The sequence below is a fragment of the Pseudophryne corroboree genome, chromosome 10 (genome assembly GCF_028390025.1).
Source record: "Pseudophryne corroboree isolate aPseCor3 chromosome 10, aPseCor3.hap2, whole genome shotgun sequence".
Classification (NCBI taxonomy): Eukaryota; Metazoa; Chordata; class Amphibia; order Anura; family Myobatrachidae; genus Pseudophryne; species Pseudophryne corroboree.
The window spans coordinates 338,627,117-338,645,654 of NC_086453.1; the positions used below are offsets into that span (position 1 = coordinate 338,627,117).

Below are 18,538 nucleotides of genomic sequence, written 5' to 3' on the forward strand. Positions count from 1 at the left end.
GTAGGCTATCTTTTAGGGTATGTACCGAACATGGGTGCCATCTTGAAATCGGCCATCTTGAATCTAAGCCAGTTTTCCCATTTTCTGCACAGTTTTTGAAACAAAGGGGTGTACTGCGATCTTTGACAAGGGTATACTGCGACTTTTGAATCACCCTGCATATATATATATATATATATATATGTATATATATATATATTGTTTTGTAACTGCCACAATCTAACTGGTCACCACACTGCTGGTGATAAAAATCACAGGGTTTAGAAGTGTGATCCAACTGCTGGGGAAAGTGACAGCACTGGAAGACTTGATTGACAATAGATTGAAATGATGTGTTACCGACGCCATGAAGGTGCCATGCTGTAAAATAATATTACACTTCCTTTTCACAACAATGTCACTTTTATGTTGCTATATATTTCCATAGTCACAGGCAAGTCTGCATTTGCACCGTGCAGAGTATTTATCCTGCATCACTTTCCCCATCTGACAGGTCACATGACAAGCTCTTGCCTTTTCCCAGAAGACATCTCTGGGGAAGCATCACATATAATGCATCGTACATTGTTATTCTACAGCTTTGTACAGGGGATGAAGTGGCAGTATGGAAAATGGAAATGAATGGAATTTGATCGTTTTACAATAGTGAATAGGTTACTATCAGTACACAAGTCATTTCAGTTGCTATATGACCTGCACTGTTTAACCAATGTCAGAGCCAAGGCAGGAGCAGAGTCTTTGAAAAGGAAGATTCACAAACACAGTAGTTCATTTATGTCACTCCCATTACAGATGTGCCCATATACCCCTACTGTATCCTTACATCGACCAAGCAACCTGTTCTTATATATTCCTGTGCCAGTTGCTATGTGACATAACATACTAATCCTAAGTACTTAGGGGGTCATTCAGAGTTGATCGCAGCCAGCTACTTTTTGCTGCTGCTGCGATCAACTAGCCCACGCCTATGGGGGATTGTATTTTAGCTTAGCAGGGCTGCGATCGCTTGTGCAGCCCTGCTAAGCTAAAAACATTTCACACAAAACAAGACTAGGCCTATACCTACTTACCCTGTGCGATGGATCCAGCGATGATGGGCCCGGCTATGACGTCACTCCTCCGCCCTCCATTCTCCTGGGCACGCCAGCGTTTTACTCACCACTCCCCGAAAACGGCTCCAAACAGTCCGGATCCGCCCTACAACGTCCCCTCTTCCTGTTAATCTTCTTTGCGGTCCGTCCTGCGACCGCTTTCTTCTCAAACCGCGATGTAACCCGGCGACCCCTGTCGCCGGGCAACGTCGCGCACGCGCACTGCGGCCGCCGCGCATGTGCATTCTGCACCCGTTTGCACCGCAGCGATAAACCGCTGCGTGCGAACGGGTCGGAATGACACCCTTAGTGTAGGACATCATTTGCGACTTGGGGCCTGATTCAGAGATGGATAAGCACAGCTGCTACGTCTCTGGGCACAGCTGCTGTGCGAAACATGCAGGTGTCCTGTGGTAATAGAAGCCTTCTGCACTGCTTCTGTGGGTGCAGCATCTGATCACTATGCATGAACATCGGCCGTCTGAGTCCCCCTCAGGTTACAAAGGATGGCCGGGGAAATCACGCCACAGAGGCAGGGACACTGGGAGGCGGCGTGTCTCCTTTCTGGGAGTGGTTCCCGTCGCACCCTATCCTGCCCCCAAATGGCAGACTGCAGCTAGGGGACACTGCTTCCAATGATGCAGAACACCGAACATCAGAGGTATACATTAACCATCTATTAGCGAATTAAAAAACACAATTTAGGAAGCAGTACGCAATTAGGGTAAAAAGGCGAAAGGCAGAGTTCCTATAGAAGTGAGCCGTGCCATTCATCATTATACTAAACTGCTACAGTACTTTATACTAATTCCTTTGCAATAAAAAATACTAATCCTAAATACAGTACTAAGGGGGACTTCAGTTACATGCGATGGCAGTGGATTAGCCATTGCTGCAGTGTTTCAACGCCGGGAACAGCAACCCAATACACCCCCTTCACCCAGCCGGCCAAACGCCGGATTCTTCTAAAAGTGCTCCTTGCCTATGGGGTGACAAGCACTTTTTAGTGAGATCCCCGCTGCTTTACAGTGTAGCAGCGTTGCACGGATTATTAGGGCAAATTTGCTGGCACGTAAATTAATTCTCCCATAGTATACTACTAGCGGACTATTTGAAAAAAAATAAGAATTTACTTACCGATAATTCTATTTCTCATAGTCCGTAGTGGATGCTGGGAACTCCGTGAGGACCATGGGGAATAGCGGCTCCGCAGGAGACTGGGCACAAAAGTAAAAGCTTTATGACTAGCTGGTGTGCACTGGCTCCTCCCCCTATGACCCTCCTCCAAGCCTCAGTTAGGATACTGTGCCCGGACGAGCGTACATAATAAGGAAGGATCTTGAATCCCGGGTAAGACTCATACCAGCCACACCAATCACACCGTACAACTTGTGATCTGAACCCAGTTAACAGTATGATAAACGTAGGAGCCTCTGAAAAGATGGCTCACAACAATAAACAACCCGATTTTTGTAACAATAACTATATACAAGTATTGCAGACAATCCGCACTTGGGATGGGCGCCCAGCATCCACTACGGACTATGAGAAATAGAATTATCGGTAAGTAAATTCTTATTTTCTCTGACGTCCTAGTGGATGCTGGGAACTCCGTAAGGACCATGGGGATTATACCAAAGCTCCCAAACGGGCGGGAGAGTGCGGATGACTCTGCAGCACCGAATGAGAGAACTCCAGGTCCTCCTCAGCCAGGGTATCGAATTTGTAAAATTTAGCAAACGTGTTTGCCCCTGACCAAGTAGCTGCTCTGCAAAGTTGTAAAGCCGAGACCCCTCGGGCAGCCGCCCAAGATGAGCCCACCTTCCTTGTGGAATGGGCTTTTACAGATTTTGGCTGTGGCAGGCCTGCCACAGAATGTGCAAGCTGAATCGTACTACAAATCCAACGAGCAATCGTCTGCTTAGAAGCAGGAGCACCCAGCTTGTTGGGTGCATACAGGATAAACAGCGAGTCAGATTTTCTGACTCCAGCCGTCCTGGAAACATATATTTTCAGGGCCCTGACTACGTCCAGCAACTTGGAGTCCTCCAAGTCCCTAGTAGCCGCAGGCACCACAATAGGCTGGTTCATGTGAAACGCTGAAACCACCTTAGGGAGAAATTGAGGGCGAGTCCTCAGTTCTGCCCTGTCTGAATGAAAAATTAGGTAAGGGCTTTTATATGATAAAGCCGCCAATTCTGAGACACGCCTGGCTGAAGCCAGGGCTAACAGCATGACCACTTTCCATGTGAGATATTTTAATTCCACAGTGGTGAGTGGTTCAAACCAATGTGACTTTAGGAGACTCAACACTACATTGAGATCCCAAGGTGCCACTGGAGGCACAAAAGGAGGCTGTATATGCAGTACCCCTTTGACAAACGTCTGAACTTCAGGCACTGAAGCCAGTTCTTTTTGGAAGAATATTGACAGGGCCGAAATTTGAACCTTAATGGACCCTAATTTTAGGCCCATAGATAGTCCTGTTTGCAGGAAATGCAGGAAACGACCCAGTTGAAATTCCTCTGTAGGGGCCTTCTTGGCCTCACACCACGCAACATATTTTCGCCAAATGCGGTGATAATGTTTCGCGGTTACATCCTTCCTGGCCTTGATCAGGGTAAGGATGACTTCATCTGGAATGCCTTTTTCCTTCAGGATCCGGCGTTCAACCTCCATGCCGTCAAACGCAGCTGCGGTAAGTCTTGGAACAGACAAGGTCCCTGCTGGAGCAGGTCCTTTCTTAGAGGTAGAGGCCACGGGTCCTCCGTGAGCATCTCTTGAAGTTCCGGGTACCAAGTCCTCCTTGGCCAATCCGGAGCCACGAGTATAGTTCTTACTCCTCTCCTTCTTATGATTCTCAATACTTTGGGTATGAGAGGCAGAGGAGGGAACATATACACTGACTGGTACACCCACGGTGTTACCAGAGCGTCCACCGCTATCGCCTGAGGGTCCCTTGACCTGGCGCAATATCTGTCTAGTTTCTTGTTGAGACGAGACGCCATCATGTCCACCTTTGGTTTTTCCCAACGGTTTACAATCACGTGGAAGACTTCTGGGTGAAGTCCCCACTCCCCCGGGTGGAGGTCGTGTCTGCTGAGGAAGTCTGCTTCCCAGTTGTCCACTCCCGGAATGAACACCGCTGACAGTGCTGTCACATAATTTTCCGCCCAGCGAAGAATTCTTGCAGCTTCTGCCATTGCCCTCCTGCTTCTTGTGCCGCCCTGTCTGTTTACGTGGGCGACTGCCGTGATGTTGTCCGATTGGATCAATACCGACTGACCCTGAAGCAGAGGCCTTGCTTGACTTAGGGCATTGTAAATTGCCCTTAGTTCCAGGATATTTATGTGAAGAGACGTTTCCATGCTTGACCACAAGCCCTGGAAATTTCTTCCCTGTGTGACTGCTCCCCAGCCTCTCAGGCTGGCATCCGTGGTCACCAGAATCCAGTCCTGAATGCCGAATCTGCGGCCCTCTAGAAGATGAGCCCTCTGCAACCACCACAGGAGAGACACCCTTGTCCTTGGAGATAGGGTTATCCGCTGATGCATCTGAAGATGCGATCCGGACCATTTGTCCAGCAGATCCCACTGAAAAGTTCTTGCATGGAATCTTCCGAATGGAATCGCTTCGTAAGAAGCCACCATCTTTCCCAGGACCCTTGTGCATTGATGCACTGACACTTGTCCTGGCTTCAGGAGGTTCCTGACTAGCTCGGATAACTCCCTGGCCTTCTCCTCCGGGAGAAACACCTTTTTCTGGACTGTGTCCAGAATCATCCCTAGGAACAGTAGACGTGTTGTTGGAATCAGCTGTGATTTTGGAATATTTAGAATCCACCCGTGCTGACGTAGCACTACCTGAGATAGTGCTACTCCGACCTCTAACTGTTCCCTGGACCTTGCCCTTATCAGGAGATCGTCCAAGTAAGGGATAATTAAGACGCCTTTTCTTCGAAGAAGAATCATCATTTCGGCCATTACCTTGGTAAAGACCCGTGGTGCCATGGACAATCCAAACGGCAGCGTCTGAAACTGATAATGACAGTTTTGTACCACAAACCTGAGGTACCCTTGGTGAGAAGGGTAGATTGGGACATGGAGATAAGCATCTTTGATGTCCAGAGACACCATATAGTCCCCTTCTTCCAGGTTCGCTATCACTGCTCTGAGTGACTCCATCTTGAATTTGAACCTTTTTATGTAAGTGTTCAATAATTTCAGATTTAAAATCGGTCTCACCGAGCCGTCCGGCTTCGGTACCACAAACAGCGTGGAGTAATACCCCTTTCCCTGTTGTAGGAGGGGTACCTTGATTATCACCTGCTGGGAATACAGCTTGTGAATAGCTTCCAATACTGCCTCCCTGTCGGAGGGAGACGTTGGTAGAGCAGACTTCAGGAACCGGCGAGGGGGAGACGTCTCGAATTCCAATTTGTACCCCTGTGATACTACCTGCAGGATCCAGGGGTCCACTTGCGAGTGAGCCCACTGCGCGTTGAAATTTTTGAGACGGGCCCCCATCGTGCCTGAGTCCGCTTGTAAAGCCCCAGCGTCATGCTGAGGACTTGGCAGAAGCGGGGGAGGGCTTCTGATCCTGGGAAGAGGCTGCCTGCTGCAGTCTTTTTCCCCTTCCTCTGCCCCGGGGCAGAAATGAGTGGCCTTTTGCCCGCTTGCCCTTATGGGGACGAAAGGACTGAGTTTGAAAAGACGGTGTCTTTTTCTGCTGAGAGGTGACCTGGGGTAAAAAGGTGGATTTCCCAGCCGTCGCCGTGGCCACCAGGTCCGATAGACCGACCCCAAATAACTCCTCCCCTTTATACGGCAAAACTTCCATATGCCGTTTGGAATCCGCATCACCTGACCACTGTCGTGTCCATAAACTTCTTCTGGCAGAAATGGACAGCGCACTTACTCTTGATGCCAGGGTGCAAATATCCCTCTGTGCATCTCGCATATATAGTAATGCATCCTTTAAATGCTCTATAGTCAATAATATACTGTCCCTATCCAGGGTATCAATATTTTCAGTCAGGGAATCCGACCAAGCCACACCAGCGCTGCACATCCAGGCTGAGGCGATTGCTGGTCGTAGTATAACACCAGTATGTGTGTATATACCCTTTAGGATATTTTCCAGCTTTCTATCAGCTGGTTCCTTGAGGGCGGCCGTATCAGGAGACGGCAACGCCACTTGTTTTGATAAGCGTGTGAGCGCCTTATCTACCCTAGGGGGTGTTTCCCAACGCGCCCTAACCTCTGGCGGGAAAGGGTATAATGCCAATAATTTATTAGAAATCAGCAGTTTTTTATCGGGGGAAACCCACGCTTTGTCACACACCTCATTTAATTCATCTGATTCAGGAAAAACTATGGGTAGTTTTTTCACACCCCACATAATACCCCTCTTTGTGGTACTTGTAGTATCAGAAATGTTCAAAGCCTCCTTCATTGCCGTGATCATGTAACGTGTGGCCCTACTGGACATTACGTTTGTCTCGTCACCGTCGACGCTGGAGTCAGTATCCGTGTCTGGGTCTGTGTCGACCATCTGAGGTAACGGGCGCTTTAGAGCCCCTGACGGTGTTTGAGACGCCTGGACAGGCACTAACTGATTTGCCGGCTGTCTCATGTCGTCAACAGTTTTTTGCAAAGTGCTGACACTGTCACGTAATTCCTTCCATACGACCATCCAGTCAGGTGTCGACTCCCTAGGGGGTGGCATCACTATTACAGGCAATTGCTCCGCCTCCACATCATTTTCCTCCTCATACATGTCGACACAATCGTACCGACACACAGCACACACACAGGGAATGCTCCGATAGAGGACAGGACCCCACGAGCCCTTTGGGGAGACAGAGGGAGAGTTTGCCAGCACACACCAGAGCGCTATATATATATACAGGGATAACCTTATATAAGTGTTTCTCCCTTCTATAGCTGCTGTATTTGTATTATCTGCCAATTAGTGCCCCCCCTCTCTTGTTTTACCCTGATTCTGTAGCAGGACTGCAGGGGAGAGTCAGGGAGCCGTCCTTCCAGCGGAGCTGTGAGGGAAAATGGCGCTTGTGTGCTGAGGAGATAGGCTCCGCCCCCTTTTCGGCGGCCTTTTCTCCCGCTTTTTTTAGGAAAACTGGCAGGGGTTAAATGCATCCATATAGCCCAGGAGCTATATGTGATGCATTTCTTTAGCCATATAAGGTTTAAAACGTGTTTTATTGCGTCTCAGGGCGCTCCCCCCAGCGCCCTGCACCCTCAGTGACCGGAGTGTGAAGTGTGCTGAGAGCAATGGCGCACAGCTGCAGTGCTGTGCGCTACCTTATTGAAGACAGGAACGTCTTCTGCCGCCGATTTTTCCGGACCTCTTCGCTCTTCTGGCTCTGTAAGGGGGCCGGCGGCGCGGCTCCGGGACCCATCCAAGCTGAGCCTGTGATCGTCCCTCTGGAGCTAATGTCCAGTAGCCAAGAAGCCCAATCCACTCTGCACTCAGGTGAGTTCGCTTCTTCTCCCCTTAGTCCCACGATGCAGTGAGCCTGTTGCCAGCAGGTCTCACTGAAAATAAAAAAAACCTATTTAAACTTTTACTCTAAGCAGCTCAGGAGAGCTACCTAGCATGCACCCTTCTCGGCCGGGCACAAAAATCTAACTGAGGCTTGGAGGAGGGTCATAGGGGGAGGAGCCAGTGCACACCAGCTAGTCATAAAGCTTTTACTTTTGTGCCCAGTCTCCTGCGGAGCCGCTATTCCCCATGGTCCTTACGGAGTTCCCAGCATCCACTAGGACGTCAGAGAAATTGGAAAACACACTGAAGCATGGAAACCACTACCAGAGACAGAGCAGGTGTCTCGCACCATATGGCACAGAAAGGATAAGTGTATGAGTCCACAGTGCCATGTTCCTGGTGATATATGCAGAGCTGCCACCATGGGCCCCCAGAGAGGTAAGTACAGTATGATATATGGGTGCAGGGTGTGAAGAACCCAGCACCCTGCACCCATTACAGATACTGTAACTCACTGCACACCGTTCTCAAACAACCAAGGTTACAAAATAGCTATGGCAATAACACCACACCCAACATGGCGCAGAAGCAGCCATTGCACCAGGCCCAAAAGAAGTGTCCAAAGCAACAATGATAGAAGTCTTGATACAATAGCCAAGTGCCCAATTGTGCAACCAGATACTTGCTTTACTTACTCTATTAAGTCACACAATTTACCTTGCCCAGGACATGATGTAAGACATGGGACACTGCATCTCGGAAATGGTAATGTCTACACAGGGTTGAACCAACTCTCATGTCAAAAGGATATAAGATAATTTTGGCTTACCAGAGAAAATCAAGGGCATTGCCCCAGAAGGTTTCCTGGAAGACAGACTTCACAGAAATTCTGTGCCTTATAATTAATTAAGCCAGCTGGTAACAGAGGAGGCAATAAGATTGTCCAATTGACCACCCCACCACTTCTAAACAAATTTTGGTGTAGTACCTTTATTTTAGAGATCAAAACCCAGGGGAACATTTTTCAAGCCTTCCGGCCGGCCGCCTATTTAGGCAGTAACAGCAGCCTCAGCATGAATTCCCCTAAAATGTGTCAATGTAAATATTGCTGTTTCTAATCCAATCAATGGCGAGTCTAATCTGACAAGCAGTCACCAACGGAGATTGTCAATTTCCAGAAAATTATTAACAACAAATTTCCGATTCATAAAAAAACAAAGTTCTTAGTGGTTTGGGCTTGTTACTGCCCAATTAGCCATGTGTCTTTCATTATCTCACTCTAGTACTGAAAAGGTTATAAAGTAGCAAATTGAGAGGCTGCATTTGTTGGACGGTATCCCATATAGTCGACATGCAAAAGGCTGACATGTAAAAAAAAGGGTCGACAGGTTCAAATGGTCAACACAAGTTTATTTTTTTCAATTTACCATCCACGTGTGCTACTATTGGGAATATAGTAACCTGTGCCTTGCCCGAAGCGGTACACTATTTGGAGTTCCATGTGATTTGACGGAGAAAACGACACCAGAAAAACTTTAAAATGATGTGGGGGGTTATGTGTCAACCATATTTCACGTTGACCTTTTCATGTGTCGATCTATTGCACCCGTCGACCTTGTCCAGTGTCTACCTTTTACCTGTGGACCAAATGACACCATCGACCTTTTCCATGTCAACGATATGGGGTCGACCTACAGTAATTAGGGTCATCCTAATGATCCATCCCCCTGTTTGATGCTAATAATAGTATCCTGTTAGGAAATAGAATGATTGGGAGTTTAGTCACTGTCTCCAGTTTTCTTGTCCTGATCCCCTAATAGCGATGGCTACAGATAGGAGGGGGAGTGTGCAAGCGGTGGCAATAGTAACCAGCAGATCTCCTAGTACTCCTGCGACCAGCAGATCAGTCACTCATGGCAAAAGCAAAATGTGATTACAACCAAGTGGAAACACTTTGATGCAATTTAATGTTAGTTTGTGGGTGACCTCTCAGGAAGAAAATCAAAAGCAAATGACCATAGAACTCTTGGACAGACCTTACATGAACAGCAAAACATGGGCTGCATACGGACACAATGGGAGTTGCACGTCACCTCACAGGGAGATAGACAGAGAAATGGAGATGAATAGTCCACGGAGTAAGTAACAGATGAATTACAGACTGACAAATGGGATATACGACGAGACTTCCCACATTTGGAGGGATCTCCTTAGGAAGGGATGGGGAAGAGGGTAGCATAACGCATGCAAGGTCGGGTGTAGATGTGCAAATGGAAAGTAGGGGTATAGAAAATCTTAAGTACCCCGAAAACATCAGTATCAGATATAGTCATGAGCAGAATGCAGGAGCAGAACAAAGGCAATGCCACATGAGAGGGAAAACACTGAGAGGCCCAAATAGAGAAAGAGGTAAGCAGAAGCGCAAAGAGAGCAAAAGAACAGCAGGTGCCCCAAGGGAGTGAGATAACTCATAAGAGTCTACTAGAGAGATAAAAGACAAATGAGAGGCCAAGAGAGTGAGAATACTGAGCAAAAGGACATAAGTTGTTGAGAAGACTGAGCAGAGGACACAAGAACTGAGCAGAGGACACAGGAGAGTGAGAAGACAGAGCAGAGGACACAACAGACTGAGCAGAGGATATAACAGAGTGAGACGACTAAGCAGAAGACACAAGAGAGTGAAAAGACAAAGACGAGGACACGAGAGTGAGAAGACTGAGCAGAGGACACAACAGAGTTAGAAGACTGAATAGAATACACAAGAGTGAGAAGACTGAGCAGAGGACACAACAGAGTTAGAAGACTGAATAGAATACACAAGAGTGAGAAGACTGAGCAGAGGACCCACAAGAGAGTTAGAAGACTGAGCAGAGGACAAACGAAAGGGAGAAAACTGAACAGAGGACACATGACAGCGGGAAGACTGAGCAAAAGACACAAGAGAGTTAGAAGACTGAGCAGAGGACCCACAAGAGAGTTAGAAGACTGAGCAGAGGACAAACGAAATGGAGAAAACTGAATAGAGGACACATGACAGCGAGAAGACTGAGCAAAAGACACAAGAGAGTTAGAAGACTGAGCAGAGGACCCACAAGAGAGTGAGAAGACTGAGCAGAGGACCCACAAGAGAGTGAGAAGACTGAGCAGAGGACACAACAGAGTTAGAAGACTGAATAGAATGCACAAGAGTGAGAAGACTGAGCAAAAGACACAAGAGAGTGAGAAGACTGAGCAGAGGACACAACAGAGTTAGAAGACTGAATAGAATACACAAGAGTGAGAAGACTGAGCAAAAGACACAAGAGAGTGAGAAGACTGAGCAGAGGACACAGAGTGAGAAGACAGAACAGAGGACACGTCAGAGTGAGAACACTAAGCAAAAGAAACAAGAGAGTGAGAAGACTGAAGAGAAGACACAAGAGAATGAGAAGACATAATCTAGGACATGAGAGTCAGAAAACCGAGCAGAGGACACACGAGAGTGAGAAGACTGAAGAGAAGACACGTGTTCATATTGTTTCTGTGTCGTTTGAAAAATTCTCATCAACTCAAACACAGCAGGGGTTCTTTTCTACCTATAGGGGGTCTACTTATAACGAATCAGAGGGGCTTCTGTGTTAAATGGTGAGAATGAAAGTTATAGAGTATCACAGAAAAATACAGCAAAATGCTGTGTAGAAAAGACTCCATCTCAGATCAGCCTACCACAGTAGAGAATGGAATATGTATAAAGCAGATATAATGTGAGCAGGAACTTGTCAAATGTAACACAGCTGTGTGTACACATGGTGACAGCATAACTGGTATAAAGGTAGAGATACAGGCAATTTATCCAGAGACCTTCTGCATGCAGAACCCAACGAGTTCATTAAACTGTCATAATGTAATAACGGGTAAATATTATACCAAGTCACAAATGCAAACATGAACACACCAAGGGCTAATTAAATGCAAGAAAAAAAACCCTGCTTCCGTGATACTGTTCATGTCACTGGGTATCTCTGTTAATAACCAGCTGTATGGAATGGCTGGGAAGAAGAGTTACGGGATAGACTGAAGCAAGGTAATTGCACAGGAGGTAAGCTGAGGCTATGTGGGAAGCCTGGGGGTGGAAAGCCAGTGTGTGTAGCAATACTAACCTTTAAGGGGGGTCAAGGCAGCTGTGGTCTCTTCTAAAAATCAAAAAACAATGCTTGATTAGGGAGGACAGCAAAATCTACAGTAATTGTCTTAGAAGTTCCTTTCATCTGCCCAAATCATTCAAATGCATCTTGCCCTGTGCAGCTGTGCCAAGTACCGACCCAGCGTGGCACGATTTTACACCCTGTGTGCCACATGACATACACCCATCATTTCCTGCATTCGGGTAGGATTGCCCTCTCGGAGCTCTAGTTCAGGGGACAGTACAAAGTGTATGATTTCTGCATCGTTCTGTACACTCTGGCTCTGATGCCGAGTTGTACACAAGTCGGTCATAGATGCCCCTACATTGCGTGCATGGAAATAACTGCATATATTAATCTCTGTGGTGCACCAATCATTGCCTATCCGCACAGTAGGCTCCATACGCATCATCATCATCAGTGCGGACATACCGCAGCCATTACGCATCATCATCAGTGCAGACATACCCTAGCCTATACACATCATCATCACCATCAGTGCGGACATACCCTAGCCTATACACATCATCATCACCATCAGTGCGGACATACCCAGCCTATACACATCATCATCACCATCAGTGCAGACATACCCCAGCCTATACACATCATCATCATCAGTGCGGACATACCCCAGCCTATACACATCATCATCATCAGTGTAGACATATCCCAGCCTATACACATCATCATCACCATCAGTGCAGACATACCCCAGCCTATACACATCATCATCATCATCATCAGTGCGGACATACCCCAGCCTATACACATCATCATCATCACCATCAGTGCGGACATACCCCAGCCTATACACATCATCATCACCATCAGTGCAGACATACCCCAGCCTATACGTATCATCATCAGTGCAGACATACCCAGCCTATACACATCATCATCAACATCAGTGCAGACATACCCCAGCCTACACGCATCATCATCAGTGCGGACATACCCCAGCCTATACACATCATCATCACCATCAGTGCGGACATACCCCAGCCTATACACATCATCATCATCACCATCAGTGCGGACATACCCCAGCCTATACACATCATCATCACCATCAGTGCAGACATACCCCAGCTTAAACGCATCATCATCAGTGCAGACATACCCCAGCCTATACACATCATCATCATCAGTGCGGACATACCCCAGCCTATACACATCATCATCATCATCAGTGCAGACATACCCCAGCCTAAACACATCATCATCATCATCAGTGCAGACATACCCCAGCCTATACACATCCTCATCATCACTGCGGCCATACCCAGCCTATACACATCATCATCATCATCAGTGCGGACATACCCCCGCCTATACGCATCATCATCAGTGCGGACAAACCCCAGCCTATACATATCATCAGCACTTTCAGTGCGGACATACCCCCGCCTATACGCATCATCATCATCATCAGTGCAGACATACCCCCGCCTATACACATCATCATCACCATCAGTGCAGACATACCCCAGCATTCACGCATCATCATCAGTGCAGACATACCCCAGCCTAAACACATCATCATCAGTGCGGACATACCCCAGCCTATACACATCATCATTATCAGTGCAGACATACCCCAGCCTATACACATCCTCATCATCAGTGCGGCCATACCCAGCCTATACACATCATCATCATCATCACCACCATCAGTGCAAACATACCTCCGCCTATACACATCATCATCTTCATCAGTGCGGACAAACCCCAGCCTATACACATCATCAGCACCATCAGTGCGGACATACCCCTGCCTATACGTATCATCATCATCATCATCATCATCATCAGTGCAGACATACCTCAGCCTATACACATCATCAGTGTAGACATACCCAGCCTATACGCATCATCAGCACCATCAGTGCGGACATACCCCAGCCTATACACATCATCATCATCAGTGCGGACATACCCCAGCCTATACACATCATCATTATCAGTGTAGACATATCCCAGCCTATACACATCATCATCAACATCAGTGCAGACATACCCCAGCCTACACGCATCATCATCAGTGCGGACATACCCCAGCCTATACACATCATCATCACCATCAGTGCGGACATACCCCAGCCTATACACATCATCATCATCACCATCAGTGCAGACATACCCCAGCCTATACACATCATCATCACCATCAGTGCAGACATACCCCAGCCTACATGCATCATCATCAGTGCAGACATACCCCAGCCTAAACACATCATCATCATCATCATCAGTGCGGACATACCCAAGCCTATACACAACATCATCATCAGTGCAGACATACCCCAGCCTAAACACATCATCATCATCAGTGCAGACATACCCCATCCTATACACATCCTCATCATCAGTGCGGCCATACCCAGCATATACACATCATCATCATCACCATCAGTGCGGACATACCCCCACCTATACGCATCATCATCAGTGCGGACATACCCCCGCCTATATGCATCATCATCAGTGCAGACATAACCCAGCCTATACACATCATTATCATCAGTGCAGACATACCCCAGCCTATTATACACATCATCATCATCATCATCAGTGCAGACATACCCCAGCCTAAACACATCATCATCAGTGCAGACATACCCCAGCCTATACACATCCTCATCATCAGTGCGGCCATACCCAGCCTATACACATCATCATCAGTGAGGACATACCCCAGCCTATACGCATCATCATCATCATTACGGATGTACCGCAGCCTATACACATCATCATCACCATCAGTGCGGACATACCTCCGCCTATACAAATCATCATCATCATCATCAGTGCGGACAAACCCCAGCCTATACACATCATCAGCACCATCAGTGCGGGCATACCACAGCCTATACACATCATCACTATCAGTGTGGACATACCCCAGCCTATACAAATCATCATCATCAGTGTGGACATACCCAGCCTTTACACATCATCATCATCATCATCATCAATGCAGACATACCCGAGCCTATACACATCCTCATCATTAGTGCGGCCATACCCAGCCTATACACATCATCATCATCATCATCAGTGCGGACATACCCCAGCCTATACGCATCATCATCATCATTACGGATGTACCGCAGCCTATACACATCATCCTCACCATCAGTGCGGACATACCTCCGCCTATACAAATCATCATCATCAGTGCGGACAAACCCCAGCCTATACACATCATCAGCACCATCAGTGCGGGCATACCACAGCCTATACACATTATCATCATCAGTGTGGCCATACCCCAGCCTATACAAATCATCATCATCAGTGTGGACATACCCAGCCTTTACACATCATCATCATCATCAGTGCAGACATACCCAAGCCTATACACATCATCATCAGTGCGGACATACGCCAGCCTATACACATCATCATCATCAGTGCGGACATACCCCCGCCTATACACATCATCATCAGTGTGGACATACTCCAGCCTATACGCATCATCATCATCAGTGCAGACATAACCCAGCCTATACACATCATTATCATCAGTGCAGACATACTCAGCCTATACACATCATCATCAGTGCGGACATACGCCAGCCTATACACATCATCATCATCAGTGCGGACATACGCCAGCCTATACACATCATCATCATCATCATCAGTGTGGACATACCCCAGCCTACACGCATCATCATCATCATCATCATCAGTGCAGACATACCCCAGCCTATACACATCATCATCATCATCAGTGCGGACATAAGCCAGCCTATACACATCATCATCATCATCATCAGTGTGGACATACCCCAGCCTACACGCATCATCATCATCAGTGCAGACATACCCCCGCCTATACGCATCATCATCAGTGCAGACATAACCCAGCCTATACACATCATCATCAGTGCGGACATACCCCAGCCTATACACATCATCATCAGTGCAGACATACCCCAGCCTAAACATATCATCATAATCAGTGCAGACATACCCCAGCCTAAACACATCATCATCATCATCATCATCATCATCATCAGTGCGGACATACCCCAGCCTATACACATCATCATCATCATCATCATCAGTGCAGACATACCCCAGCCTAAACACATCAGCATCATCATCAGTGCAGACATACCCCAGCCTATACACATCCTCATCATCAGTGTGGCCATACCCAGCCTATACACATCATCATCATCATCATCAGTGCGGACATACCCCAGCCTATACGCATCATCATCATTATGGATGTACCACAGCCTATACACATCATCATCACCATCAGTGCGGACATACCCCCGCCTATACGCATCATCATCATCATCAGTGCGGACAAACCGCAGCCTATGCACATCATCAGCACCATCAGTGCGGGCATACCCCAGCCTATACATATCATCATCATCAGTGTGGACATACCCAGCCTATACACATCATCAGTGCAGACATACCGAAGCCTATACACATCATCATCATCATCATCATCAGTGCGGACATACGCCAGCCTATACACATCATCATCATCATCAGTGCGGACATACGTCACCCTATACACATCATCATCATCAGTGCAGACATACCCCCACCTATACGCATCATCATCATTGCAGACATACCCAGCCTATACACATCATCATCATCATCGGTGCGGACATACCCCAGCCTATACACATCATCATCAGTGCAGACATACCCCAGCCTAAACACATCATCATCATCAGTGCGGACATACCCCAGCCTATACACATCATCATCAGTGCAGACATACCCCAGCCTAAACACATCCTCATCATCAGTGCGGCCATACCCAGCCTATACGCATCATCATCATCATCATCATTACGGATGTACCGCAGCCTATACACATCACCATCACCATCAGTGCGGACATACCCCCGCCTATACGCATCATCATCATCATCATCAGTGCGGACAAACCCCAGCCTATACACATCATCAGCACCATCAATGCGGGCATACCCCAGCCTATACACATCATCATCATCATCAGTGCAGACATACCCAGCCTATACACATCATCATCATCAGTGCGGACATACCCCAGCCTATACACATCATCATCATCAGTGCGGACATACCCCAGCCTATATACATCATCATCATCATCAGTGCAGACATACCCCAGCCTAAACACATCATCATCATCAGTGCAGACATACCCAGCCTATACACATCATCATCATCAGTGCGGACATACCCCAGCCTGTACACATCATCATCAGTGCAGACATACCCCAGCCTAAACACATCATCATCATCAGTCCAGACATACCCCAGCCTAAACACATAATCATCATCATCATCATTGCGGACATACCCCAGCCATACACATCATCATCAGTGCAGACATACCCCAGCCTATACACATCATCATCAGTGCAGACATACCCCAGCCATACACATCATCATCAGTGCAGACATACCCCAGCCTATACACATCATCATCAGTGCGGACATACCCCAGCCATACACATCATCATCAGTGCAGACATACCCCAGCCTATACACATCATCATCAGTGCAGACATACCCCAGCCTAAACACATCCTCATCATCAGTGCGGCCATACCCAGCCTATACGCATCATCATCATCATTACGGATGTACCGCAGCCTATACACATCACCATCACCATCAGTGCGGACATACCCCCGCCTATACGCATCATCATCATCATCATCAGTGCGGACAAACCCCAGCCTATACACATCATCAGCACCATCAGTGCGGGCATACCCCAGCCTATACACATCATCATCATCATCAGTGCAGACATACCCAGCCTATACACATCATCATCATCAGTGCGGACATACCCCAGCCTATACACATCATCATCATCAGTGCGGACATACCCCAGCCTATATACATCATCATCATCATCATCATCAGTGCAGACATACCCCAGCCTAAACACATCATCATCATCATCAGTGCAGACATACCCAGCCTATACACATCATCATCATCAGTGCGGACATACCCCAGCCTGTACACATCATCATCAGTGCAGACATACCCCAGCTTAAACACATCATCATCATCAGTGCAGACATACCCCAGCCTAAACACATAATCATCATCATCATCATTGCGGACATACCCCAGCCATACACATCATCATCAGTGCAGACATACCCCAGCCTATACACATCATCATCAGTGCAGACATACCCCAGCCATACACATCATCATCAGTGCAGACATACCCCAGCCTATACACATCATCATCAGTGCGGACATACCCCAGCCATACACATCATCATCAGTGCAGACATACCCCAGCCTATACACATCATCATCATCAGTGCAGACATACCCAAGCATATACACATCATCATCATCAGTGCAGACATACGCCAGCCTATACACAACATCATCATCATCATCATCAGTGCGGACATACGCCAGCCTATACACATCATCATCATCAGTGCGGACATACGTCAGCCTATACACATCATCATCAGTGTGGACATACCCCAGCCTTTACTATGCATCATCATCATCATCATCAGTGCGGACATACGCCAGCCTATACACATCATCATCATCAGTGCGGACATACGTCAGCCTATACACATCATCATCAGTGCAGACATACCCCAGCCTTTACTATGCATCATCATCATCAGTGCAGACATACCCCAGCCTATACACATCATCATCACCCATGCGGACATACCCCAGCCTATACACATCATCATCAGTGCAGACATACCCCAGCCTTTACTATGCATCATCATCATCAGTGCGGACATA

General features: G+C 47.3%; 1 protein-coding gene across 6 annotated transcripts in view; it reads right to left on the reverse strand.

Moving 5' to 3' along the window:
- The window catches only part of NTM (neurotrimin), a 1,318,058-nt gene that overhangs the window by 130,429 nt on the left and 1,169,091 nt on the right, over positions 1–18,538 (reverse strand). For 3 of the 6 annotated variants that reach the window (XM_063943614.1, XM_063943616.1, XM_063943619.1), the window contains one exon: positions 11,738–11,770. The exons of the other annotated variants lie outside the window; for them this stretch is intronic. In XM_063943614.1, coding sequence (XP_063799684.1) covers positions 11,738–11,770 — 33 coding nt within the window. The remainder of the gene's footprint in view (positions 1–11,737; positions 11,771–18,538) is intronic. 6 annotated transcript variants of the gene reach the window in all.